Source organism: Macaca mulatta, chromosome 9, assembly GCF_049350105.2.
Source record: "Macaca mulatta isolate MMU2019108-1 chromosome 9, T2T-MMU8v2.0, whole genome shotgun sequence".
NCBI lineage: Eukaryota > Metazoa > Chordata > Mammalia > Primates > Cercopithecidae > Macaca > Macaca mulatta.
In genome coordinates, this window is record NC_133414.1 from 24759627 (window position 1) to 24786973 (window position 27347).

At 41.8% G+C, this 27347-nt stretch overlaps 1 protein-coding gene across 1 annotated transcript in view; it reads right to left on the reverse strand.

Annotated features, from left to right (window-relative positions):
• Positions 1-27347, reverse strand: part of C9H10orf67 (chromosome 9 C10orf67 homolog) — a 138015-nt gene that overhangs the window by 97103 nt on the left and 13565 nt on the right. Inside the window, 2 exon segments of the mRNA XM_077945488.1 lie at positions 14867-14941; positions 16504-16647. Of these exon segments, the coding sequence (XP_077801614.1) occupies positions 14867-14941; positions 16504-16647 (219 nt within the window).

The following is a 27347-nucleotide window of genomic DNA, read 5'->3' on the forward strand; positions in this document are numbered from 1 at the left end:
GATGGTATACAAATCGCTAACAGGTACATGAAACATCACCAATCATCAGGAAAATGTAAATCAAAACTACAATGAGAAATTACCTCATTATGATAAGAATGAGCTATTAGAATGAGTATTTTCAAAAAGATAAGAGACAACAAGTATTGGCAAGGGTATGGAGAAAAGGCAACCCTTGTGCACTGTTGATGGGAATGTAAAGTGGTACAGCCATTATGGAAAATAGTATGGAAGTTCTTCAGAAAATTAAAAGCTGCCATATGATCCAGCTATCCTACTTCTGGGTATATATTTGAAGGAAATAAAATCATGCTCTTAAATATATTTGCATTCCTATGTTCATTACAGCATTATTCACAATAGCCAAGATACAGAAACAACCTAAATATCTATCAACAGATGAATGAATGAAGAAAATGTTACATACACACACACACACACACACACACTCTCTCTCTCTCTCTCTCTCTCTCTCACACACACACACGCACAATAGAATATTTACAGTGGTGGTATGTATAATGTATATATTAATACAATATTTTTCAGCCATAAAAAAGAAGGATATCTTGCCATTTGGGACAACATGGATGAACCTGGAAGATATTATGCTAAGTGAAATAAGCCAGACATAAAAAGATAAATACTGTATTATCTCACTAATACGTAGAATCTAAAAAAGTTGAACTTAAAGAAGCAGAGAGTAGAATGGTGGTTGACAGGCCGGGCGCGGTGGCTCACACCTGTAATCCCAGCATTTTGGGAGCCCTAGGTGGGCAAATCACGAGGTCAGGAGTTCGAGACTAGCTTGGCCAACATGTGAAACCCCCATCTCTACTAAAAGTACAAAAAATTAGCTGAGCGTGGTGGCGGATGCCTGTAATTTCAGCTATTTGGGAGTTTGAGGCAGGAGAATCACTTGAAGCTGGGAGGTGGAGGTTGCAGTGAGCTGAGATAGCACCACTGCACTCCAGTCCAGCCTGGGTGACAGTGCGAGACTCTGTCTCAAAAAAAAAAAAAAAAAAAAGAATGGTGGTTGACAGAGGTTGGAGCATGGGAAAAATGGGGAGATGTTGGTCAAAGGGTATAAACTTTCAGTCATAAGATGAATAAGTTCTGGCAATCTAATGTATAGCATGGTGACTATGGTTAATAACACTGTATTGTTTACTTGAAATTTGCCAAGAGAGCAGATCTTGTGTCCTTACTGCCACCGTCCCCCACCCCACACACAGTAATAACTAGAAGTATGTGTTAATTAATTTGATTGTGGTAATCATTATACAATGTATTTCAAATCATCACATTGTATACCTTGAATATATACAATTTATATTTGTCAATTATACATCAGTAAAGTTGGAAAAGGTAATAATGGTAAATCTTAATAGTAAATTGACATCATGATTTGTGAATATCCTACTTTAATATTCCTCTAGAAGGGAAGACAGTAAAAATTTGAATATGTAGAAAAGGAAGTAAACATCATTGGTGCAACTAATTTCCTCAATAGACTGGAATGGAGACGTTGAAAGAAGTAACATACCTTGACAGCTTGTTTTAAGTATTTAGCTGCTTCCTATCTGCATTCATTACTCTGAAGAATTATATTACAAAACCAAAAAAAGGATGAAAGGCTTTAAAAGTGAATAATGTTACTTGCTTCCAGCATTTAAAAATCTCATTTTCAACACTGCTATGCAAAACTTGTGGTTTAGTTTGGACTCTTTTTGAAATTATAAAGAAACCATTTGATTCTTTGTGTGTTTATTACTAATATATTTGGGTACATACAACATACAGGAAATATAGCAAAACCTAGTAATATTTGCTAATACACTTAATGTTATATTTCAAAAGAGTTAAATTTGTAAACTCAGATTGTCCTAATATGATGAATATCAGCAGACTAAGAATAATAATATATGAAGGTAGCTATGAACAGCACTGGCATAATCTTCATGGTATAAAAAAATCATAGATGAATGTACAGGAGAATTAAAAGGAGTGAAAAGGAATACTCCATATGACAATATCCAGTATCAACTTTTAAAATTTTGTGATTTTATTTAGTTTTTTAATTTAGTTGGGTGGTTTTTGTTTGTTTTGTTTTTTTGTTTGTTTGTTTGTTTTTGAGACAGTCTCACTCTATCACGCAGGCTGGAGTGCAGTGGTATAATCGGCTCACTGCAACCTCCGCTTTCTGGGCTCAAGTGATCTTCCCACCTCTGCCTCCACCTCTGCCTCCCAAGTAGCTGGGACTACAGGCACATACCACCATGCCTGGCTAATTTGTGTATTTTTTGCAGAGACAGGGCTTTGCCATGTTGCCTAGGCTGGTCTCAAACTCCTGAGCTCAAGGGATCCGCCTGCCTCAGCCTCCCAAAGTCCTGGGACTACAGAGCCACTGCGCCTGGCCTTAAATTTGGTGATTTTAAACAAGAGTATTGATTATGTAGATCTAGTCGTTACATCTATTCTTACATATGTCTATAGCTCAAAGACTCTACTCAACACACATTTATTCCACCAGGGCCCTTAAGTGTTACTAGGCATCACATATCTAACAGATCCAAACAGAGTTCAACATCTTCACTGTCATCCTTTCTACATTCCCTAATTAACAGCAGCATAAGCCAGAAACCCCTTTTAAGCCCCTTATTCTCCTTCATCAACTAACCAAATTTGTTCGACCTACCCCTAAATCTCTACCAAACCCCATCACCTTCTTTCCTGTTCCACTACAATCTCAGTACTTGCCTTGTTCACCTGGATATTGTAAAAGCTTCTTAACTAGCCTCCCTGCCTCTTGTTTTGTCACTTCTCTCCAATCTTCATCCAGTAGCCAAATAACCTTTCTAAAATGCAGCTCTCCCCATCTCCTCCTACGGGCTAACATCCAGCTCCCTTAGCATGGTATACAAAATGCAGCCTTCCTGATCTGCTGCCAGCTTACCTGGCCAGCAACTCATGCCAGTCTTCTCTGGGCATTTTATCAATACTGATACACTCAGCATCCAACTTCTCAGAAACACCACGTTGCCACAGGTCTCTGTGCCTTAGCACTTGGGAGTTCCCTGTTAGCCAACCCAACAAGCTCTTGCTTGTCATTCTAGCAGAATGGTATTAGAGTGGAATAGCCTGAGTCTGCAGACCAGCTCTGTCAGCTTGGGACCTTGAACAAGTTTCTTAAACCCCGAGTGTCTCAGTGTTATCATCTGTAAAATGGGACTATTAATAATAGTACCTGAATTGTGAGAATTAAATAAGATAATGCATGTAAACAATTTTGGACAGTGCCTACAACACACAGACAGCCCCCAGCAAGTATTATAACCTAGCACTTAGTCCTGTTGTGGCTGTTTGTCATTCAAATCCAGATGCCAGCTACTCTGGAAGCCTTAGCACAGGCCTCCCACCCACCCACCTTCTACCTCTATGTCCTTTCTCTATCTTGTGAACATTCTTCTTGGGGTCACTTTATTATTTGCTTACTTTCTAAGTAATTTTTATGCTCTGAATAGGTTGGGTTTATTTTACTCTTTAAAAAGACACCTGCAATTGTATGTTTATCACAGTACTATTCACAATGGCAAAGTCATGGAACCAACCTAAGTGTCCATCAATGGTTGACTGTATAAAGAAAATGTAATATATTAATATATACACCATGGAATACTATGCAGCCATTAAAAAGAATGAAATCATGTCCTTTGCAGTAACACGGATGGAGCTGGAGGCCATTATCCTAAGCAAATTAATGCAGGAACAGAAAACTAAATACCACATGTTCTCACTTCTAAGTGGGAGCTAAACAACGGGTACACATGAACATAAAGATGAAAATAATGGACACTGGGGACTCCAAAAGGGAAAAAGGTGGCAGGGAGACCAGGGCTGAAATATTACCTGTTGAATACAATGTTCAATATTTGGGGGGTGGATATACTAGAAGCCCAATCCTCACCATTATGCAATATACCCAGGTAACAAACATGCACATATACCCTCTGAATCTAAAACAAAAGTTTTTAAAAAGCCAACAAAACAAAGATGGCATGACAGCCCAGAGACCAACGCACTAAAAAATAATGAGAAAGTGATGCAGGCTGTTTAGGGAATGATGCTCTGCCTGGCACCAAGTCGTCTTTGTCAGAGCATGTCACAGAAGTGCCCTGGGAAACTCATTTAAAATCTCACCCAGGTACCACGCTGAGGTGCTTGATGAGCCAGCCTGCCTTCTGGATGGGCTCAACCACTCTGGACTTCAGGGCAGGGAGGGCCACAATTCTTTGGAAGAATAAAAAAGTTTTACTTTTACATGCTTCCTCACCTCATTTTATTAGTGCAGACTCAAATATTCCTTTTTCAGTCAGTCCTCAAACTTCAGCTGAAGCAATTGTTTGAGGAACCCCAAAATCCACCTGGAGGGATTTATTTTTGACTTTTCACAAAATAGTTGTAAGGTCCAAATACAACGGATTCATTTTTCTTCATCTTCTGGAATGTTTCTGATGTTTCACTAGTGTTTATGGAATGAGTGAGACTCTGTGGGAGATAGCAGAAAGCAGTGTGATTTTTCCACACTGCCCCTGCAAATCTAGTCTCTAGTCTCATAGTTCCCACCTTTTAAAACTTTCAGGAAGGTATCATGGCTTTATTTTTTTAACTTAGTAACAACAACTTTAATCTTAGACAATGACAACAAAATAAAAGGAATAAAGAAAATGGGAGGAAAGCAAAATCCAAAACCAAAACAAAAAATTCTAGTCTAGCCAACTCTCACCCATTAATGCTTCTGTCCTCCCACCACTCTGGCCCCCCTTAGACTTGGCAGTCTGCAGTGGAGGAGAAGGGTTGAGCCTCTCTTCCTTTTATTTCTACAATTTGAGATTTTCCAATGGTCTGGTGCAGAGGAGAGGGAGAAATGTTAAGGGAACAGAAACAAGTGTCAGTTGACAGTAACCTGCTGCCTTTGGTTCCTAGGGGGGTCCATGCTGGCCTGGCCTCCTGCAATGCCCTTCACAGGAGCAGTGCCTGCCTGGCTTCTATCCTAGGACCTGCCCTTCTGCTGGCATCCTGTCACCTCTCCAGATGGTCCTTGTCAGCAGGCTTCTGCTCTATCAGCCCTCCTGCCCTTCTGTGGCAAGTCCCACACCAGTCCTCATATTCCTCAGACCCAGGGATGCTCATCAAGCTCTCCAAGTGGTCCAAGACTCCACTCTTGCTTGGCTGGAAGGAGAAATACTCTCTTTCTCTCTCCTATTTATGGGTCAGCACTCCATGCTGCCTGCTTTCCCCAAAATGGTCCTCTTGACCAGTCTTGTTCATTTCCAAATTCAAGATATCTCTTATATTTCCTGGAGATGGATGATGGGCTAGTACTGGCCAATTAAGCTGTTCCACCAAGTCCTGGAATGTCCTGCAAAGAATATCCTGCTGGCATCTATTTTTTCTTTTTCTTTTTTTTAGATAGCATCTCGCTCTGTCACCCAGGCTGGAGTACAGTGGCATGATCGTAGCTCACTGCAGCTTCTAACTCCTGGGCTGAAGCCATCCTCCTGTCTCAGCTTCCCAAAGCACTGGAATTACAGGCATGAACCACCACGCCCAGACATACCTCACTTTTGAACAGTATTTAGTTCTTTACTTTTGGAGCTGTGGATGAAACTGAAACCCAAGAGTCCCATTTTAACATCCCATCTTAGGGTGGCTTACTGAAAAATGTATTACCCTTTAGTTTAAATCCCGACCTAATCATGTGACCGCTTGTCCTTCATCGAGAGGTTCTTTCTGACAACTATTAAGTTCACAGGAGCAACAGGCATCCAGGCCTGAGGGCCTGAGTATGACAAAGTTCAATCAGGCTGCACCATTCACTTATCAAACACAGGAGTTTGAAATTCCAGCTTGGGTTCCGTAACAACGTCAAAATAGTTACTGCCTGCTGTTCAAGGAAAATGTTTTTGGAATTTCAGTTGTCTCATTAACTTTCTAAAATAAAATTTCTATATTTTGGTGCCATCATTCTCATTAAGGTCCAGCTGTTAGTTTGCAACATTTAAACTAGGGAATAATTACTCTGTGAACATTTAGATTGACTATGACAATATTGGGTGGGAAGCAAGTCAATTGCTTACTTCAAAGGTGATATATTAACCTTTTTAGATAATGAAGGTTATTATAATAGAGATATTAACTTTTATCATTTAGTTAAGAAGGTGTTAGTATCAACTTTCTTCATTGTAAAGTTAATTAATAAGTATTATACTAATTAATACATGTTATAGTCCTTAATACGTATTTATTCCCAGTTAAAGTATTAATATGCATTTGTAGGGAGATATGTTAGTACTTCTGTAAGATAAACCTTTTCCCAAAATAAATAAATGCATTATTCACTTATGACGGTGAGCTCATGGATTCCTATTTTACTCAAATGGTTACAATTCATGATTATCGTTGCTTATTTTGATGCATGAATTTTCCCAGATTGGCCAAGTGGAATGAAGGAAGCCCCTACCAGCTGACTCCCGTGTTCTGACACACCTTCATAATTTTTTGAGCATTTCCTTGCTTTGGTTATGACAAAATATTGCAGGCCTTTCTTCCATTTTCCCTGTCACTGCCCTGGAGTTGGCTACTCCTCCAAAAAGCCCTGGTTTCTTTGAGTGTAGAATATCATTTAAATCTAAAAGCTGAATTCTAGGTGTACTCATTGCTATAGGAGTGTCACTTCCTCTAGGCGCTCTCCATAGACAGCACTAGGATATACATAAATGTATCTACACACTTACACATACACATTCACACATATCTATATAGTCACATATATGTATCTGTGATGATTAATTGTATGCATCAACTTGGCTAGGCCATGGTACTCTTTTTCAAATGTTAGATGTTGCTGGCATTTTTAGATGAGATAAATATTAAAATCGGTGGCTCTGAGTAAAGCAGATTAATCTTCAGACTTCCATCATGTAGATGGAGCTCACCCAATAGGTTGAAGGCCTTCTCAGAAAAAGACAGATTCTCTGAGGAAGAGGAAATTCTCCTAGAGGACTGCATTCGGACTCAAGCTGTAACATCAAGCCTTTCCTGGGTCTCCAGCCTGCTGGCCTGCCTCGCAAATTTCAAACTTGCCAGCCCCCATAATTGCATGAACCAATTCCTCAAAATCTCTTTTATCACCTCTCCTTCACCCTCTCTTCTCTTTCCCTGTTTTCTCCCCATCTCCCCCAAATATTCATTGTCCTTCAAGGCTCAGCATAGGAATCACCTTTTCCTAAAAGTCTTCCTTAACTATTCACCCAAACTGCCAGAGAGTTTGCACCCACTGGGTACAAACCTCCAATGTGGACTGTAATTGCTAAGTTTGTTATCTCTCTTGACCACTAGATTACACACAATGGGTACAAGGACTGGCTCTGGGCCTCTGCTGGAAAATCAGACAATGGATGGATGAAATGAATCCAAACGTGAGTGAAAGAACAGTTAAAGACCTTGACATTATGGATTGCCTTTATTCTAGGAAATTTCCACTAGGAATTCATGATCTATTTCCAGCACCATGGTGTAGGTCAAGTTATCTTGACACTCTTCTTGATCATATTCAACCCTTTATTCAACAAAATTTGTCAAAAACCTATTATGTCACGCAGTCTGCTATGAGAATACAAAGATGAGCAAGACTCGGTCCCTGCTCTGCAGGAACAGTCTAGTGGACAGATCAACATGTACTGGGTAACTGTGACACAATTCACTGTAGCTATTAGTCAGCAGAGAAAGAGCAAAGGGGGACATTATGCAAAAATTCCAGGGAGGAGGTTAATAACTTGAGGTGAGCTGAGAGAAGCAGGTGACAGCCCAGTATTGCAGGAGGGTAAAGTTTTGGCTAAGAAGTGGAAACAGATAAAAGTGAAGACATGAAAGGACCTTCTAAGCCATGCTAAGGCACTTAAACTTCCATGGAGGAAACACTGAAGGATTTAAACAGGGCAGGATGTGGTCAGACTTGTGTTTTGAATGACCACCCAGTTGCCTGGGCAAACGATGGACTTAATGAAGACCAAAAGGGATAAGAAGGTACCAGCCACAGGCCAGGTGAGCAATGCTGACTACCCAAACTGGCTCAGAGGCAAAATAACAAGACACGAATTTAGGAGATAAAAAACTGGCAGGACAGCCAGCCATGGTGGCTCATGCCTATAATCTCAGCGATTTGGGAGGCTGAGGTGGGACGGTTGCTGGAGCCTAGGAGGCAGAGGTTGTAGTGAGCAGAGATGGTGCCACTGCACTCCAGTCTGGGCGACAGAGCAAGATCCTGTTTCAAACACAACAACAACAAACACCCAAACCAAACAACAACAAAAAACTGGTAGGATTTGATGGCTCACTAAATATGAAGGATGAATTTGTTATCTAGTGCTGCATAAAAGTTTTACCCCAAATGTAGTGGCTTAAAACACACACGTTTGGCCAGGCACAGTGCCTCACACCTATAATCCCAGCACTTGGAGAGGCTGAAGTGGTAGGATCACTTGAGGCCAGGAGTTTGAGATCAGCCTGGGCAATATAGTAGGACCCTGTCACTAACGAAAAAGAAAAAAAAATTAAATTAAAATACACACACACACACACACACACACACACACACACACACACACACACACACACACATTATCTCATAGTTTCTATTGGTCAGGAATTCAGGTAAGTCCTCTGTTTAGGGTCTCCCAAGGCTGCAATTAAGGTGGTGTTCAGGGCTGTGGTCTCATCTGAAGAGCAACTGTGAAGGGATCTGCTTCCAAGCTCACTCAGGTTGTAGAAAAATCCACTTTTTTTTCAGCTATAGGACTGGAGGCTTCAGTTTCTTCTTGTCAGCCAGAGGCTACACTCAGCTTTGCCACATGGGTTTCCTCTCACGTAGCCTCTCACATTAGCCAACAGAGAGAGAGACTCTAGCAAGACAGATGCTATAAAGATAATCACATACAACTCTACATCTTTGCTGTATTCGATTGACCAAAAGAAAAGTTAAATAAATTTAGAAACTTGTTCATAGCTGAAAAAAAAAGTACAGGTACTTGTGTCCTTAACTGGTCTCCAGAGGGCAGCAGAGAGTCATTTATACTTGTCAATCTACAAAAAGTGTATACAACACTTCGTTTTATTTTCAACTTTCCTCTGTTCTTCCTTATGACTAAGCCTTAACAAACTGGGTGGCCAGGATTTGGAAGGCTGTCTGAGGTCATGGATCAAAGTGATGCCAACAAGCCAAAGCAAAGATTCCAATAATGACTTTAATATAAACAATTTTTTCGTAAGTCAACTAACCACAATTAAGCATATTTAACACATATTTACGAAAAACTGATGAACATGAAGAATTTAATTCTTCCATGGCTTTCTACTCCTAGAAGTATAAAGTGTATGGACAAAGAGTAATATTAATTATTTAGCTATAGTTTTGACCATGTGATATATATTAGAAAAAGATCAATGTCCCAGAAATTGTGGACGACACAAAGAACTATAAAATCATGTGGTTTTTGTTTGTTTGTTTGTTTTGACACAGGGTCTCGCTCTATCACCCAGGCTGAAGTGCAGTGGCATGATCACGGCTCACTGCAGCCTTAACTTCCTGAGCTCAAGTGATCCTCCCACCTCAGCCTTCCGAGTAGCTGGGACCACAGGCGCATGCCCCCATGCCCAGCTAAACTTTTTGTATGCTTTGTAGAGGCAGGGTCTCACTATGTTGCCCAGGCTAGTCTCAAACTCCTGAGCTCAAGCGATCTGCCTGCCTTGGCCCCCCACAGCGCTAGGATTATAGGCATGAGCCACCACGCCTGGCCAAAAACATGTTTTTAAAAACCACAAAATTCTGACTTATTCTCTCATTATAAACAAGAATAATACTGGATGAGATAGATTAAATGCATCTTTTTTTTTTCTTTTAGAGACAAGGTCATGCTATGTCACTCAAGCTGCAGTGTACTGGCACAATCATGGCTCACTCACATTAGACTCCTGGGTTCAAGCAGTCCTCCCACCTCAGCTTCCTCAGTAGCTAGGACTACAAGCATGTGCCACCATGCTGCCACAGGATCCTTGGGGTGTTGCTTTGCCAGCCAGAAACCTCTGTGGTCAGTGGCACTTTTGCCTGAGTTTTGCTCAGGCCTGCTAGGCTCATTCCACCCGCTTGACCTGGCAGGCTGTGCTCAGCTCATGCTACCAGCCTGGATCCCATGCCTGCCAAGGGCAAGCCAGGTGCACAGTGACAAGGGGTGCATGAGTGAGTGCAGGGTCCAGCCACTACACACAGCTAGGCATGCCAGCTGCAGGGGGATGGGCAGTTCCAGGTGCCAGCAAGGGCGCCAGCTCCCTGCAAGGCTGCAGCTGGACCAGGTATACCACAAGTGGCTTCCACTGCTGGCACTGGGGAACACAGTGGTACCTGGAAGTTTGGAGACACCAGGAACTGCAGAGCCCCAAAGAGGGTGTCACAACACTGGCTCAGGGAGCTTCTAGGTCTGGGCTTCCCCAAGGGCTGCAGCTCTTCTCTCCTTCTTGTTGCCTGCAGTGTGGTGAGTGAGGGTTGTGTTTCAGCCCTGTTTGCCTTATAGCTTTTTCAGTCCCACCATTTGGTGGGTCCTGAGTTCTTGTCCCACATGCAGGAAGAATGAGATATGCAGACTATTGGAGGGTGAGTAATGCAAAGAGGTGCTTTATTCAGCAACAGTACAGCTCTCAGGAGATCTGAAGTTGGTAGCTCCTTTCTGCAAGCAGGTCATCCCGGCATCTGCTCAGCTCCCAGATAAGAGGAGACCCACAGTGGGTAGCTCCTTTCTGCAGGCAGGTCATCCTGATATCTGTTCAGCTCTCAGCTGAGAGAAGACCCCACAGTGAATAACTCCTCTCTGCAGGCAGGTCATCCCGACCTCTGCCAGAGTCTGGCTGAGTCTAGGGTTTTTATGGGCTTCAGAGGGGAGGAAGTGCATGCCGACTGGTCAATGTGCAGCCACAGGTGGGCCTGAAAAAAGCACCATAAGTTCTCACTCCAGTCTGTGGAACTGGCAGCCTGGCCCCCAGGCTTCAGGCCATCCCTGGCTTGAAGGTGGGGCTTCAGCAGTGACACATCCCTTTCCACTCAGGAGCCTGTCACTTCCTGCTGCTGTTCACGGTGCCCAGGCTGTTCATGCCAAGGGATACCTGCAGGCCTGTGCTGTGCCACCCTCAGTGCCCCCATGGCCTCCCTCCTGTGCTCGCTGGCACTCAAAGTCTGGAGGGCACCAAAGCAGCAGAGGCCTGGTGTGTCAGCACCATCCCAAGCACACACACACCTGGCCAGGTCATGACAGTGCCCAGGCTTGGCCACAACTTTGCTCCAAAATAAGAGTGGGTGCCAGGAATAAGGAAAGGCCAGGCAGCAGGAGCAGGCACTTCTGAGCCTGTGGAGGCAGGGGGCTTCCTGGGCCCCCAAGAGCACAGGGATCCCTGGGTGTGCAGCCATGGCTGGGCAGCTGCAGCTGCCTCTAGGAGCATGGAGCTCCCCCATCACCAACTCAGGAGGTGGGCACCATTCCTGCTTGTTCTTGGCTCCTGCCGGCTTAGTAGAGTGTACAACCCTGGTCATGTCTCCCCTGCTGCATCCAGCATCTTTGCAGCAGCTGCTCCAGACAGGGCACTGCTGAAATGATTACATGGTTTATGGATGAAAAATGAAGTGACAAAAATATGTATTCTCAATTGCATAACTGTTTACATAGAAAGCCCCAAAGAGTCTATAGAAAAATTATTAAAACAAACACAAGAATTTAGCAAGATGTTTGGTTACAAAATCAATATATATAAAACTGCTACAGATAATACTCATTTTCCCTCCTTCCCTCTTTCTCTTTCTTCCTTCTGTCTTCTTCCATTAAATATTAATTAGGCCAGCACAGTGGCTCATGGTTGTAATCTTAGCACTCTGGAATGCTAAGGCAGGAGGATTACTTTAGGATAGGAGTTCAAGACCAGCCCGGATAACATAGCAAGATCCCATGTCTACTATATATATATGTGTGTGTGTGTGTGTGTGTATATATATATATATATTTTTTTTAATTAACTGGGTGTGCTGGCACATGCCTGTAGTCCCAGTTACTCAGGAGGCTGTGGCGAGAGGATCACTTGAGTCCAGAAGTTTAAGGCTACAGTGAGCTATGAGCACACCCTACATTCCAGCCTGGGAGACAGTGAGACCCCTGTCTCTCTAAAAAAAAAAAAAAAAAAAGACCCCAAAATAAAAAGCAAAACAAAGAAAAAAACCAAATTCAATGAGTCGGGAATTAGTAGAAGCACAGCAGGGATGGCTTATCTCTCCTCCATAAAAAGACTCTACGTGGCTGGTAGCTCGAGTCATCTGGAGGCTTCTCCACTCATATTTTTGACTCCTAGACTGGGGTGACTCAAAGGAGGGGCTGAGATGAGCCTGGAGACCCAGTAGTACCCACATGTAGATCTTCCATATGGCATGAGCTTTTGTCAGCATGGCAGCTGAATTCAGGGAAGGACAATCTAGAGGGCAAACATTCAGAGAGAATAAGGATGAACTTGCAAGACTTCTTTCGACCTTAATTTAAAAGTCACTCAGCTTCACTTCCTCCACATTCTGTGCTTATCGGCAAGTCACTAAGGCAGCCCTGATTCAAGGGAGGGGAATCAGATTCCACCTCTTGATGGCAGAGAAGCGACGTAACGTTGCACAAAAGCAGGTAAGTGGGAGAGAGTGTCACAGGTGCCTTTGGAAACACAGTTTGGCACAGAGTCACAGAGATCATTAGCAGAGCAATATGTCCTGAGATGTTTTCAGCTGCAAGTAACTGAAAAGCCAACTAACAGTGGCTTCGACACTGAGGGGTTGTTATCTCATGAATTTAAGAGGTCAGAGACAGGGCAAGTCCAGGGTTACTTTCATGGCTCAATGACATTACCAAGGACCCCTCTGCTTCTCATCTTTCTACCTTGCTACCTCAGCACATCCAGAGTATCTCAATGTTTGGTTTCACAGTGGCCACGGCAATTCCAAGCATCAGAGGGAGACATAAAACATCAAGCAAAGAAATAGAAAGGGTCTTCCATGAGACCCTTTTTTTCCTTTTCAATTTTTGTTTTAGATTCAGAGGGTACGTGTACAGGTTTATTACATGGGTAAATTGCATGTCACAGGGGTTTGGTGTAAGATTATTCCATCACCCAGGTAATAAGCATAGTACTCAATAGGTAGTTTTTGATCCTCACCCTCCTCCCAACCTCCACCCTCCACTCTCTAGTAGGCCCCCGTGTCTACTGTTCCCTTCGTGTCCATATGTTCTCAATGTTTAGCTCTCACTTACAAGTAAGAACACACAATATTTGGTTTTCTGTTCCTGTATTAATTTGCTTAGGATAGTGGCCTCCAGCTCCCTCCATGTTACTGCAAAGGATGTGATTTTATTCTTTTTTATGGCTATGTAATATTCCATGGTGTATAGGTACCACATTTTTTTTTTATCCAGTCCACCGTTGATGGGCATCTAGGTTGATTTCATGTCTTTGCTATTGTGAACAGTGCTGCAATGAACACACACATGCATGTGTCTTTATGGTAGAATGATGTATCTTTCTTTGGATATATACCCAGCAAAGGGATTGCTTGGTCAAATGGTAGTTCTGTTTCAATTTCTTTCAGAAGTCTCCAAGCTGCTTTCCACAGTGGCTGAACTAATTTACATTCCCATCAGCAGTGTATAAGCAAGTGTTCCATTGTCTCTGCAACCTCACCAGCATCTGTTATTTTTTTGACTTTTTAATAACCATTCTGACCAGTGTGAGGTGATATCTTCAGGAGTCCCTTTTACTTAGAAAGAACCACCTCCCCCAAAATCTCACAGCCAACTCACCTTCAGGTCTCATTGGTTAGGGACCTGACTTTGCCTATGTCTGTGCTATAGCTAAAAAGGGAGCTGGAAGAGGAAGAATCTAGCATTTTGGTTTCTATAGTTGGAAGTGCCCCTGTCAGTAAAAAGCAGTGGGGAGAATGTGCAGTGGAGAGAATGACATTTGAGCAGGCGGCAGCACTGTCTGCCACAGGTACAGGTGACCATTCAGGCATTTAGCAATCAGTAGCTGGTTGTTAATTATGTACCAGTCACAGCGCTAAAGGCAGAGGCACAGCAGAGAGTAACACACAGGAGATCCTTAAGGTTGACAGTCTGGCACGGAACAAAGACACTTCACAAGCAATTACATAATCAAATACAGAATGTGTTGAGTGCTATGATAAGAAGCTTGCAAACAGTGCCCAAAAAGAAATATGCAAAAAATTTACTTATGGAAGTATATTGAAATGCAAGGTGAGGATATAGTTATAAATGCTAAACGAAGAACAAGGTCTTTGCTGAGTCTAAAAAAACCACTAAAGGTAGAAATTTTCCCATTGTGAAGGAAAATGAAGCATGTGTCTGGCAGATAAAAATGTCCCTGTCATTACAAAAGTTAATCCACCAACTGGAATTTACTACAGATTCTCTGAACTCTCTCTTAGGACCATCTGACCTTCGTCTACTCAGCTATGACCACACCAAATAAACTTTGGATTACTTTAATACATGCCCAGGTGTCCTGAATATCAGATTAGAATTTTCCAGTTTCTAGAAAGCTTTATAATGTGAGCATAAACAGTCTTAGGCCTGATCCCTCTAAGGTGACCTGAAAATTGAGGAAAGAGGCCTTCAGAGCTGGAAACACAGACTGGGAAGCCAAGGTGATCCCCATTCCTTGCACACAGCAGCTGAAGCTAGCCTTGCCCACAACCATAGCACCAAAAACAAAAACTCACCTGGTACATTCCTTTGATAACAGCTATGGCATCGGCTAACTGCTGATTGAAGGATTTTCTCATCTTATCCTCATTCTGCAAATAAAAATAAACGCAATAAGCACCATAATGTATTTCCAAATATGACCCACACCTGCTAGGGAGGGACTCAGTAAAAAAAACATCATCTGAATCATCACAATCTCTTGAAAACTTCAATTCATAATAATTTCTCCCACTCTGTAGCTATTATGACACATTTTTACTTAACCAAAAGCCATAGAGAGATCATATGGATAAAATATATACAGATAATTTGAACACTTCATTTCATTTTTCACTTGAGTAAAGTCTTTTAGTGCCTTCCTAAAACTGTTTTTAAAAGTTGTAAAGTCTATTTGTGATGCCTATCTTCTTCTAGTCCTTGTACTTTTTGAATGGAATATGCTCATGAAAAGAAATCTATAGTGCTAATCTGCAAACTAGAGTTATTTTCTGATTAATCAAATAATTTGATTAGATCTGTTTAGATTAACAATAGAAGAGAGTGCATTTAAAAAAAAATACCCATGATTCTGATATCAATTCTGATCTCAGCATGGAGTATAAACAACAAATAGGCTTTATCCTTTTCTAAAAAAAATTTATTTTTACATTTATTTTGCAGAGATGGGGTATTGCTTTGTTGCCCAGGCTGATCTCGAACTCCTGGGCTCAGACTATCCTCCCGCTTCAACCTTTCAAAGTGCTGGGATTACAGGCCTGAGCCATCGCCTCCCAGCCTCAAATAGGCTTTAGAGTCAGATGGTATTGAATTTAAATATCATTGTGCCCTTTACTATCTGTCTGACCTTAAGCAAGTTACTTAACCTTGGCAAGCTGTTTCTTGATCTGTAAATCACAGACAATAGGATTTCCATTTTCACATTTTGAGAGATTTAAAGGGTAAATATATTTTAAAGGCTTAGCATAGTACTTAACATGGTCAGCAAAAGATGGTTTTTGTTTGTTTGTTTTTATGGCACAGAAATAATAGTAATGTCCGTTTGTTTTGTTTTTTGTTTTTCTGAGATGGGGGTCTCGACTTATCACCCAGGCTAGAGTGCAGCGGTGTGATCATAGCTCACTGAAGCCTTGAACTCCTGGGCTCGAGTGATTCCCCTGTCTCAGACTCCTAAGTGGCTGGGGACTACAGGTCTGCAACGCCACATCTGGCTCATGCTTTTATTCTTCGAAAAGACAGGGTCTCACTATGTTGCCCAAGCTGGTCTTGAAACCCCAGCTTCAAGCCAGGCTCCCATCCTGGCTTCCCAAAGTGGCAGGATTAGAGGCATGTGTGCCTGGCCTCTCTTGTTTTTTAACTGGTGACCTTGAACAAGTTATTAGCCTTTCTGTGCCTCAGTTTTCTCATCTGTAAAAGAGGGAAAATAATTGTGCCTACTTCGTAAGGTGAATGTGAGAATTAAATCAGTTCATATGCTAAGTACTTACACAAGTCCCTGACACATAGTGAAGCTCTATGTATTAATTACCACGTAAGATACAACTAATGCAAATTACACTGCCCTCACAAGTTACTAAATTCTAAACTGCACTGCATACACATCTAGCACAGTATCGACCCACACATAAAACAAAAGAAGTAAGAGAACATTTACCTGTTGATAATGCTTTTCAATTTCCAGGATCCTGTCATGTAGAATGTTGAAGAGACTCAAAGATTCCTCTTTCAGTCGGTCCTCAAACTTCAACTGAAGCAATTGTTTGAGGAACCCAAAATCCACCTGGAGGGATTTCATCATCTAAAAATGGAAAATATTATCCTTAGCAAACTAACGTAGGAACAGAAAACCAAATACTGCATATTGTCACTTGGTAAGTGGGAGCGAAATGATGAGAACTCATGCACACAAACAGGGGAGCAACACACACTGGGGCCTACTTAGGGCGGTGAGCGGGAGGAGGGAGAGGATCAGGGAAAATAACTAATGGGAACTAGCGTTAGTATCTGGGTGATGAAATAATCTGTACAACAAACCCCTGTGACATGAGTTTACCTATGTAACAAACCTGCATATGTACCCCTAAACCTAAAAGTTAAATATATATATATACACACACACATTAAATAAAAAATGGAAAAAATGTACATTATTATAGAGAGTAAAGGTCCTCTGTGTAAAGATTCCAACACATTCTCTGGTTCTGGACATATAAGCTGGGTTCCTGGTCAGAGGTCTGTCCTGATTTTTAAGATGATTGTATGCATTGTGGAATTCCAGTAATTCCATCCTAGGTGACCAGGCTTTCAAAATGACAATTAATTTGCCAAACTAGCTGATGGACTAAAAGACGAGAGTTTCCTAGCAGTTTCTTCCCACACAGAAGAAAGTATCTGTGTTTATATTGGCCTTCTGTCATACCTCAAAAGGTATAGTTCTCAAGATGTGGATTTCAGATCAGAAAAGAGAGGCATGAATCATCATTTGCTGAGAATCTACTAGCACAAGCATTTAAATATGTAACCAGCATGTTGACTAAGAACCATTTGTAATAATCAAAACACAGTGTATTTTTATCTACCCCCATCTATTTAAAATGTATTCACTAGGGCTCCCACCTGTAATCCCAACACTTTGGGAGGGTAAGGTGGGTGAATCAGGTGAGCCCAGGAGTTTGAAACCAGCCTGGACAATATAGTGAGACTCTACCTCTTCAAAAACTTAAAAGAAGAAAAAAAGAGAGATCTAAAAAAAAATGTATTCTCTATGTAATCTTCCCCTGCTCTGAATGGAAATGACAAAATCCCATGACTTTTCTATTCATTCTTGGGAACATAGTCCTACTATCGCTACAAATACAGCCTCAGAGTAGCATTTAGAATATAACTACCAGGTGAGGTGGCTCATGCCTGTAATCCCAACACTTCGGGAGGCTGAGGTGGGCAGATCACCTGAAGTCAGGAGTTTGAGACCAACCTGGCTGACATGGTGAAACCGTGTCTCTACTAAAAATACAAAAAATTAGCCAAGCGTGGCAGCGCGCCCCTGTAATCCCAGCCACTTGGGAACTTGAACCCGGGAGATGGAGGTTGCAGTGAGCCAAGATCGCACCACTGCACTCCAGCCTGGGCAGCAGAGCAAGACTTCGTCTAAATACACACACACACACACGTGTATATATGCATATATAATATATACATTACATATATATATGAGTTAAAATGCTTCCAACTTCATTCATAAGGTTTTTCCCTTTGTTGAGAGTAATGAAAAAGAGTGATTCACCTTTGAGCTCTCTCTGCTCACCCCCTTACCAGCACCCAAGTGGTTGTATCTCCACAAGGAACAAGGCAGCAGGGATAGAGGGGCAAGGATGTTCCTACCTGGTGGGGTGGCTTCACCATGGTGCTACAGGGCAGAAAAACTAACTTCTCTTCTTCCCTTGGGCACTGATGTAGCTTCTCTAGAGATTCTGATTGCCGGGACCCTCTCTTTTGTAGATGTATCTTGACCTAACCAGATGCTTCTCTACTCTGAGTGGTCACTTGCTACTCCTTCCTTAGGTTCTATGAATCTGGAGTTCACCTCTTTCTTCTCCCTGCTGCTAGGGGTCCTTTGTTCTTCCAGATCACTCTACTGGACAGGACCCAAAATGACCCCACACTGGTTTCACCTCTCTCTCTCTCAGGGCCACATATGGTTTACGGGAAACAATTACACATCCTTTACCCCAATAACTCTGGAAGTGCAGACTGATCCCGATCAAGTCATTCTATCTTCTCATCACAGCCCCCTTTTGCTTCCTCAAGCATGAGTCAAGCACCAGTCCTTTGTGTCTTCTAAGGACAGCAAATACATTCAAGCTCCATTGAAGCCTGCCTTCCTAGCTTTGAGTTGAGGAGGATTGCTTCTGCTGCCCTTCTCCCATAAGAACCATGGCAATAGTTCTTTCTAGAGTCGGCTTCAGCAGTTTTTTCTCTTCAGTCCCTGACCTTATTTATTGTCCTTGATCTGATTCAAAAGCTGAGAGACATTCATCTAATGTGAAACATGCCCCTTGCAAAATCTGCAAATGGTTTCTAACTCACAGTTAGTTTGGAACTTGATGCCTGGTGTACTGGTATCCTGGGAAGACTTTCATTTTAGTATCCTCATACTGTATAGGAGGTTTTATTTTACAGGTGAGAATATCAAGACTTTGAGAAGTCAAGTGACAGCGTTTGGGTGGGGTCCCAGATGAAAAAAAATCAGAAAGACAAACTCTAAAATCACAGTAAAAGCTTTGAACAAGCCAGGCATGATGGCTTATGTCTGTAATCCCAGCACTTTGGGAGGCCAAGGAGGAAGGGCCACTTGAGGCCAGCAGTTAAGACCCGCCTAACAATATAGTAAGACCTCATCTCTACAAAAAATTTAAAAATTAGTCAGGCATGGTGGTGTGTAGCCTGTAGTCTCAGCTACTTGGGAGGCTGAGATGAGAGGATCACTTGAGCCTAGGAGTTTGCGGCTGCTGTGAGCTATGATTGTATTACCGCACTCCACCCTGGGCAAGAGAGGGAGACCCTGTCTCATAAACATAAAAACAAAAAACAAAAATGAAACCCACCTCTGAACAAACCTCTGGCTCATCCCTGAGAGATACATACATGGGGCAGACTGCAAATAGCCCAGCTAGAGATAACAGAACAAAACAAAGATTTGGCCTGAAAAAAATAAAAAAATAAAAAAAGACATAATTTTCTGTTTTAATCCAAACAGGTTAATTGTGTGGGGAAAAAAAACAAAAAACAAACAAAAAAAAAAAACCACCACCAACAACAAAAAACCCTCAGCATTCTTTAGGGGAATGTATCAGAACCCAGAAGATAACATCCACACTGTCTACAATATAATCCAAATTACTTGGATTGTATACAAAAGCAGGAAAATGTGATTCAGTCTCAAGAAAAAAGATGATTGAAACCAATTCCAATATTACCAAAATGTCAGAATTGCCAAAGATGTTAAAGCAGTTATTATAACTATACATGAAGAAGAAAAATATGCTGTAATAAATGAAAAAAGAAAATACCACCAAAGAGAAAATTTTGAAAAAGAAAACAAATTCCTGAGTTGAAAAATATAACATCCAAAATTAAAACTTCACTGAAAGTACTTAATAGAAGAACAAGGATGGCAGAAAAAAACTGTGAACTTGAAGATGTATCAAATAAAAAACATAAAGCCGAAAGATTTTTAAAATTTTACAAAATGGACAGAGTTTAGGGACTCGTGAGTTAATAACGAGAAGTCTAACATACAAGTAATTGGAATTGCAGAAGGAGAGGATAGAAAAAGTGGGGTACAACAAATATTTGAAGATATATTTAGTGGCTCCAAATCTCCCAAATTTGGTGAAACATGCAGATTATAGATGCTTAATTTATTTATCCAAGCAGGATAAATACATCAAAACCACACTTAGGTACATAATAATCAAGCTGTTGAAAACCAAAGATTAGGCTGGGCGCGGTGGCTCAAGCCTGTAATCCCAGCACTTTGGGAGGCCGAGACGGGCGGATCACGGGGTCAGGAGATCGAGACCATCCTGGTTAACACGGTGAAACCCCGTCTCTACTAAAAAATACAAAAAAAAAAAATTAGCCGGGCGCGGTGGTGGGCGCCTGTAGTCCCAGCTACTCGGGAGGCTGAGGCAGGAGAATGGCGTGAACCCGGGAGGCGGAGCTTGCAGTGAGCTGAGATCCGGCCACTGCACTCCAGCCCGGGCGACAGAGCGAGACTCTGTCTCAAAAAAAAAAAAAAAAAAAAAAAAAAAAAAAAACCAAAGATTAAAAGAAAATGCTGAAAGCAGACAGAAAAGAAACAGCTACATACAGGGGAATAACATTTGGAATGACTAATAATGGTTATTTTCTTAGACATTATTAACGCCTGCAGAGCAATTGTAAAGTGAGAAAACAAAACAAAACACAACTTGTCAACCCGGAATTCTATATTCAATGTAAAAACATTTTAAATAAAGAAAACAGAATTCATTGCCAAAATACCTACAGTAGGAGAATAGCTAAATAAAGTTTTTTGGGCTAAAGAGAAATAATTCGGGCTGGAAAGCTAGATCTTCAGGAAAGAATCAAGAGCAAAGGAAGATAAACATCTAGGTACATATAAAATACTAGCTTTCCTCTTATTAGCTTAAAATTTATAGCACTGTTATGAGTTTATAATGTATGTATAATAGATGCAATACATATGATACTCAGCATAAAAGATGGGAGGGTGGTAAACAGTTAGAAGGTTATTGCGTTTTACATGAAGTTGTGCAATATTAATGCTAAGTACACTATAATCCTTGCTGAACAAAGGATCAAAAGATCTTTAGAAATAATGAAAATTAAATGCAGAAAGAAGTACTGAGATATGGGAAAGAATGATGAGCAAATAAATTGGTAAATGTGAGTAAATCTAAACAAGCATTAATTGTATAAAACAATATGAAGAGTTAACTGCAAAAATATTAGGAGAAAACAACTGAAATACTTGATAATAATAATATAAAAGACAGAAGGGCACGATTAGAGATAAAGGTTCTACATTTCTTGTACTGTATGGTAGAAATTACAAATTCTAGTCAACTGTTGAATGTTCAAATTTGAGATTAATCATTAAAAGTATAAAGATAAAATAGTTAATTACTAGTAGAGAAGAGAATAGAAACTAAAGAAAAGTTAATACAATCACTGGAGAGTAGGGAAGGAGAAAAAAGAGGTATTGAAAAAATAAGATAAAGAGAAATTTAAAAAGAAGTTGGCAGAAAAATAATTTATCAGTAGTCAAAATTAATACTAATAGAATAAATTAGCTATTAAAAGAGATTATTAGATTGGATTTTTCAAAACCATATACAATTTATAAGAGATAATCTAAGATACAACACAGAAATAATGTCAGTGTAGAAAAGAGAAAGATTTGCCAGGTAAATACTAGCCTAGAGAATGTTGATACAGATAAATTAACATTGAACAAAAAGGACAATATGGCAAAAGTCTTCATATAGAAAAAATATATGAATCCAATAATTAATACAGATTTTTAAAAAAATTTCCTGGCCAGGCACGTTGGCTCACAACTGTAATCCCAGCACTCTAGAAGGCTAAGGTGGGCAGATCACGAGGTCAGGAGTTTGAGACCAGCCTGGCCAACATGGTGAAACCCCATCTCTACTAAAAATACAAAAATTAGCCAGGCAAGGTGGCGTGCACCTGTAATCCCAGCTACTCGGGAGGCTGAGACAGGAGAATTGCTTGAACCTGGGAGGTGGAGGTTGCAGTGAGCCGAGATCGCACCACTGCGCTCCAGCCTGGGTGACAGGGCAAGACTCCAACTTAGGGAAAAAACAAAACAAAACAAAAAAATTCCTGTATTTGTGGCACGATGACAAAGACTGACCTCAGACAAAGCCTCAACACAAATTGCAACAAACACCGAATAATTTGTTTCACAAGGACTGTGTTCTCCAACAACAAAGCACTGAAGTATCAGCAATATAAAAATATTCTAAAAAGCATCTTTGCAAATTTAATAACTTTCTTATTATACAGATGACATGAACAAATTAAAAGAATAAATGAAAAATTTGAGTATTTAAATTTAAATACTAATAAAAATACTGTATTTCAAAGTTTGTAGAAGCTAAAAATGTAGTTAGTGGGAAATTTGTAGTTTTAACTGCCTACAAAAGAGAAGAAGAAAGCCTCAAAATCTATGATCTATAGGCATTGGTAGCTGTCAGCCCAATATCTGGTATCATGGTTCTTCTTTACTGATGGAACCATGACATTGTCAAGGGCAGCAATGTGCAAAGCTAAAATACTTGTCCAAAGCTCCTTGTAATTCAAGGGGTCATGCGATACACTTATGGCCAAAGAAACATATGGCAAGGCTTTCTATGGAAAGTTCTTGCTTTCCTAAGATAGCTACTACCACACCTCCCTACTTCTCCCATATTCTCCTTCCATGGAGGCTGGAAGGGGAGCAGCCATCTTGCTACTGAATCAGAACTAGGGCAACAAAAGCCAGGCACTAATCGTGGAGATGTGAGAAGATAAAATGAATCTACATCACACAGATTGGAGAGCTACTGCACTAACTCTGGATTCTCTAACTCTACACCTCTTGATATTTTATGCAGACAATGTAGTTGTTTTTTCTAAACACGGAGCTATATGCTATCCTAATTGATACCCAGCTCCAACTCAAGAAATTTAAAAAAAAAGAAAAACAAGCCAGGCATGGTGGCTCACACCTGTAATTCTAGCTCTTTGAGAAGCTGAGGCAGGAGGATCGCTTAAGCTTAGAAATTTGAGGCCAGCCTGGGCAACATAGTGATACCCCATCTCTACAAAAAATTTTAAAAATTAGCCAGGTGTGGTGGCATGTGCCTGTAGTTCCAGCTACTCAAGTGGCTGAGGCAGGAGGATCACTTGAGCCCAGGAGGTCAAGGCTGAAGTGAGCCGTGATTCTGCCACTACACTCCAGCCTGGGCAACAAAGTGGACCCTATCTTATAAAACAAACAAAAAAAAAAAAAAAAAAAAAAAGAAAAGAAAAGAAAGAGTAAACAGAAAGAAAGAAGGAATAATAAATATAAGAAAATAAATTTATGAACTAGAAAATAAAGATACAATAAAGAGGATTAATACACACTAAAATTGGGGGTCTGAAAAAAAACCTAATGAAATAGACAATTCTGCCAAAAGTCACTAACAAAAAAAGAGAGGAGATATGCAGACAATACAGACAATATTAAACATTTAAAAAGGAATACAACTACAGATATAATACTGAAAAATAATAAGACAATAAACATTATACCCAAAATTTGAAGATTTAACAAAAATAAACTTTTACAGAAAAACATAACATCAAAACTGACCCAGAATATTTAATAAAATGGGAATACGTACATAACAAAATAACAATAGCTATAAAAATAAGCAGTTTTACATGCAATTTCTAACAAACATTGAAGAAATAGATATTCCCAATCTTATGTGAAGTATTCCAGAGAATAGACTAGGGAACACTTCTCATCTTATGAGGATACTGTGACCTTGGTACCAAGACTGAACAACAATAGTATAAGAAAAGAGTATTATAGGGTAAAGTCAGGAAGACCACGAACCCACCAGCAGGAACCAACTCCAGACACACCGGGAAGAAAAGGGAAGACCCTATCTCTACCAAAAATTTAAAAATTAGTTGGGCAAGGTGGTGCACTCCTGAAATCCCAGCTACTCAGCAGGCTGAGGTGGGAGGATTGCTTGATCCCAGGAGTTCAAGGTCACAGTGAGTTATGATTGTCACTGCACTCCAGCTTGGGCAACAGAACAAGACCCTGTCTCAAAAAAAAAAAAAAAAAAAAAAAAAAAAAAAAAAAAAAAAAAAGAGAGAGAGAAAAGAAAAGAAAAAATTATAGGGCAATCTCACTTCAAACAGATGAAAATAAATCCTCAATAAAATAATAGCAAATAATGTAGAAATGCAAAAAGGAATATTATGATCCAATAATCCAGTTGGGTTTATTTCAGGAGGTAAAGGATGGTTTACTATTCAAAAACCAAATTTTACCACATCATCAGATAAAGGAGAAAAGCCATATGACTGCATGATCATCTCAATAAGTCCATGAAAAGAATTCAAACCCAGTCATACATGATTTTTAAAAACGTATTTTATTAATTAGAAATAGAAGAAGGCATCCTTAATCTAACATTTGTATCAAATTTTGGTTCAGCTATAACAAAAAATCCAAATAGCCAGGTTTGGTGGTTCATGCCTGTACTCCCAACACTTTGGGAGGCCAAGGCAGGACGATCACTTGAGGCCAGGGATTTAGGACCAGTCTGGGCAACATATTGAGACCCTGTCTCTACAAAAAAGTAGAAAAATATTAGCCAGCTGTGGTGGCACACACCTGTAGTCCCAGCTACTCAGTAGGCTGAGGTGGGAGGATCACTTGAGCCCAGGAAGTCAAGGCTGTTGTCACCTATGATCCTGCCACTGTACTCCAGTCTACGTGACAGAGTGAGACCCTGTCTAAAAAATAAATAAATAAATAAATAAATAAATAAAATCTAAGTAACATAAGCATAAATGAGAAATAAGTTAATTTCCCTAGAAATCTACCTATAAGCAATCAATGGGTGAAATGATCTAAGATTCTTCTGTTTTATTACTCTGCTGTATAGTGTTTCAACCTCATGGTCCAAACAGTAGGATCCATGCTCTAGCAGAAGAAGTAAGAAAAGGAAAACAGGAAAAAAGGAAGGAAAACCAGGAAGGGAAGGGGAGGGAAACTGGGAAGGGAAGGGGAGGGAAACCAGGAAGGGAGGGAAGGGGAAGGAAACCAGGAAGAAAGGGGAGGAGAGGGAAACCGGGAAAAGAAGGGAGGGGAGAGAAGCAGGGAAAGGAGGGGAGGGGAGAAAAAGGGAGGGGACTGGAAGGGGCACCAGGACAGGAAGTGAAGGGAACCGAGACAGGAACCGGAAGGGAAGGGAAGGGAACCGAGAAGGGAACCAGGATGGGAACTGGTGACAGGTGAGGCCAGTTGGACTTCCTGGATCCAGTGGGGACTTGGGGAGCTTTCCTGTCTTACAAGAGGATTGTAAAACGTACCAATCAGCACTCCGTAAAACGCACCAAACAGCGCTCTGTAAAACACACAAATCAGCGGGATTCTAAAAGTAGCCAATCACCGGGAGGATTGGCACTTTGATAGGACAGAAATGGGACACATGGGAGGGTACAATAACGGAATAAAAGCTGGCAGTGGCCCATGCCCTCCCACCCCCTCTTCCACAGGATGGAAGCTTTGTCCTTTTGCTCTTCACAATAAACCTTGCTACTGCTCACTCTTTGGGTCCGTGCCATCTTTAAGAGCTGTAACACTCACCACAAAAGTCTGTGGCTTCATTCTTGAAGTCAGGAAGACCATGAACCCACCAGCAGGAACCAATTCCACACACACCGGGAAGAAAAGGGAAGGGAACTCGGACAGGAACCAGGAAGGGAAGGGAACCAGGATGGGAACCTCGGCAAGAACTGGCAAGGGAAGGAAAGGGAACCGGAACAGGAACCAGGATGGGAACTGGGAAAATAAGAGAACTGGGAAGGAAAGTGAACCGGGAAGGGAAAATAGGAAGGGAGGGGAAGGGAAACTGGGAGAAGAAGGGGAGGGAAACTGGGAGAAGAAGGGGAGGGAAACTGGGAGAAGAAGGGGAGGGAAACTGGGAGAAGAAGGGGAAGGAAACTGGGAAGAAAGAGAAGGACAGGGAAACTGGGAAGGGGAGGGAAACTGGGAAGGGAAACTGGGAAGGGGAGGAAAACTGGGAAGGGAGGGGAGGGGACCAGGACGGGAACTGGGAAGGGAATAAGGAAGGGAAGGGATGGGAACCAACTGGAAAGGGAACCGGGAAGGGAAGCGGAACGGGAACCAGGATGGGAAGGGAATCAGGAAGGCAAGGGAATCAGGAAGGCAAGGGAATCAGGAAGGCAAGGGAACCAGGAAGGGAAGGGAACCAGGACGGAACTGGAAAGGGAACCAGGAAGAGAAGGGAAGCAGGACAGAAACCAGTCAGGGAAAGAACGAGACGGGAACCGGAAACGGAACCGGGACTGGAACAGGGAAGGGAATCTGGACGGGAACTGGGACGGGAACAGGGAAGGAAAGGGAACTGCGATGGGAACCGGGAAGGGAAGGTAAACGGGAAGGGAAGAGAAACTGGGAAGGGAGGGAGGGGAGAGGAGAGGGAGGGAAAAGGTGAGAAGCCACAAAGGGTAAGGGGAGTAGGGGAGGGGACTTGAAAGGGAACCCGGACGGGAACCTGGACGAGAACCGGGAACGGAGGGGATCGGGAAGGTAAGGGAACCGGGACGGAAAATGGGAGGGGAACCGGAAATGGAACAGGGAAGGGAAGGGGACGGGACAGAACCGGAAGGGATGGGAACCGACGGGAACCCGGACGGGAACTGGGAAAAGAAGAGAAGGGACTGGGACGGGAACTGGGATGGGACTGGAAAGAGAAGGGAACCAGGACAGGAAATAGAGACAGGAACTGGGAAGGGAAGAGAAGGGAACTGGGACGGTAATAAAGGAAGGGAAGAAAACCGGTACGGGAACCGGGAAGGGAAAGGAAGGGAACCGGGACGGAACCGAGAAGGGAAGGGAATCGGGGAGGTAACCGAGGAGTGAAGGGAACCGGGATGGGAAGGGGAGGAAAACCGTGAAGGGAAGGGGAGGGAAACCGGGATGGGAGAGAAGGGGAGGGAAACCGGGATGTGAGAGAAGTGGAAGGAAACCGGGAAGGGAGGGAAGAAGAGGGAAACCGGGAAGCGAGGTGAGGGGACCGGGAAGGAAACTGGGACTGGAACCAGTACGGGCACCGGGAAGGGGAAGGAAACCAAGAAGGAAGTGGAGGGGAGGAGAGACTGGGACGGGAGCCA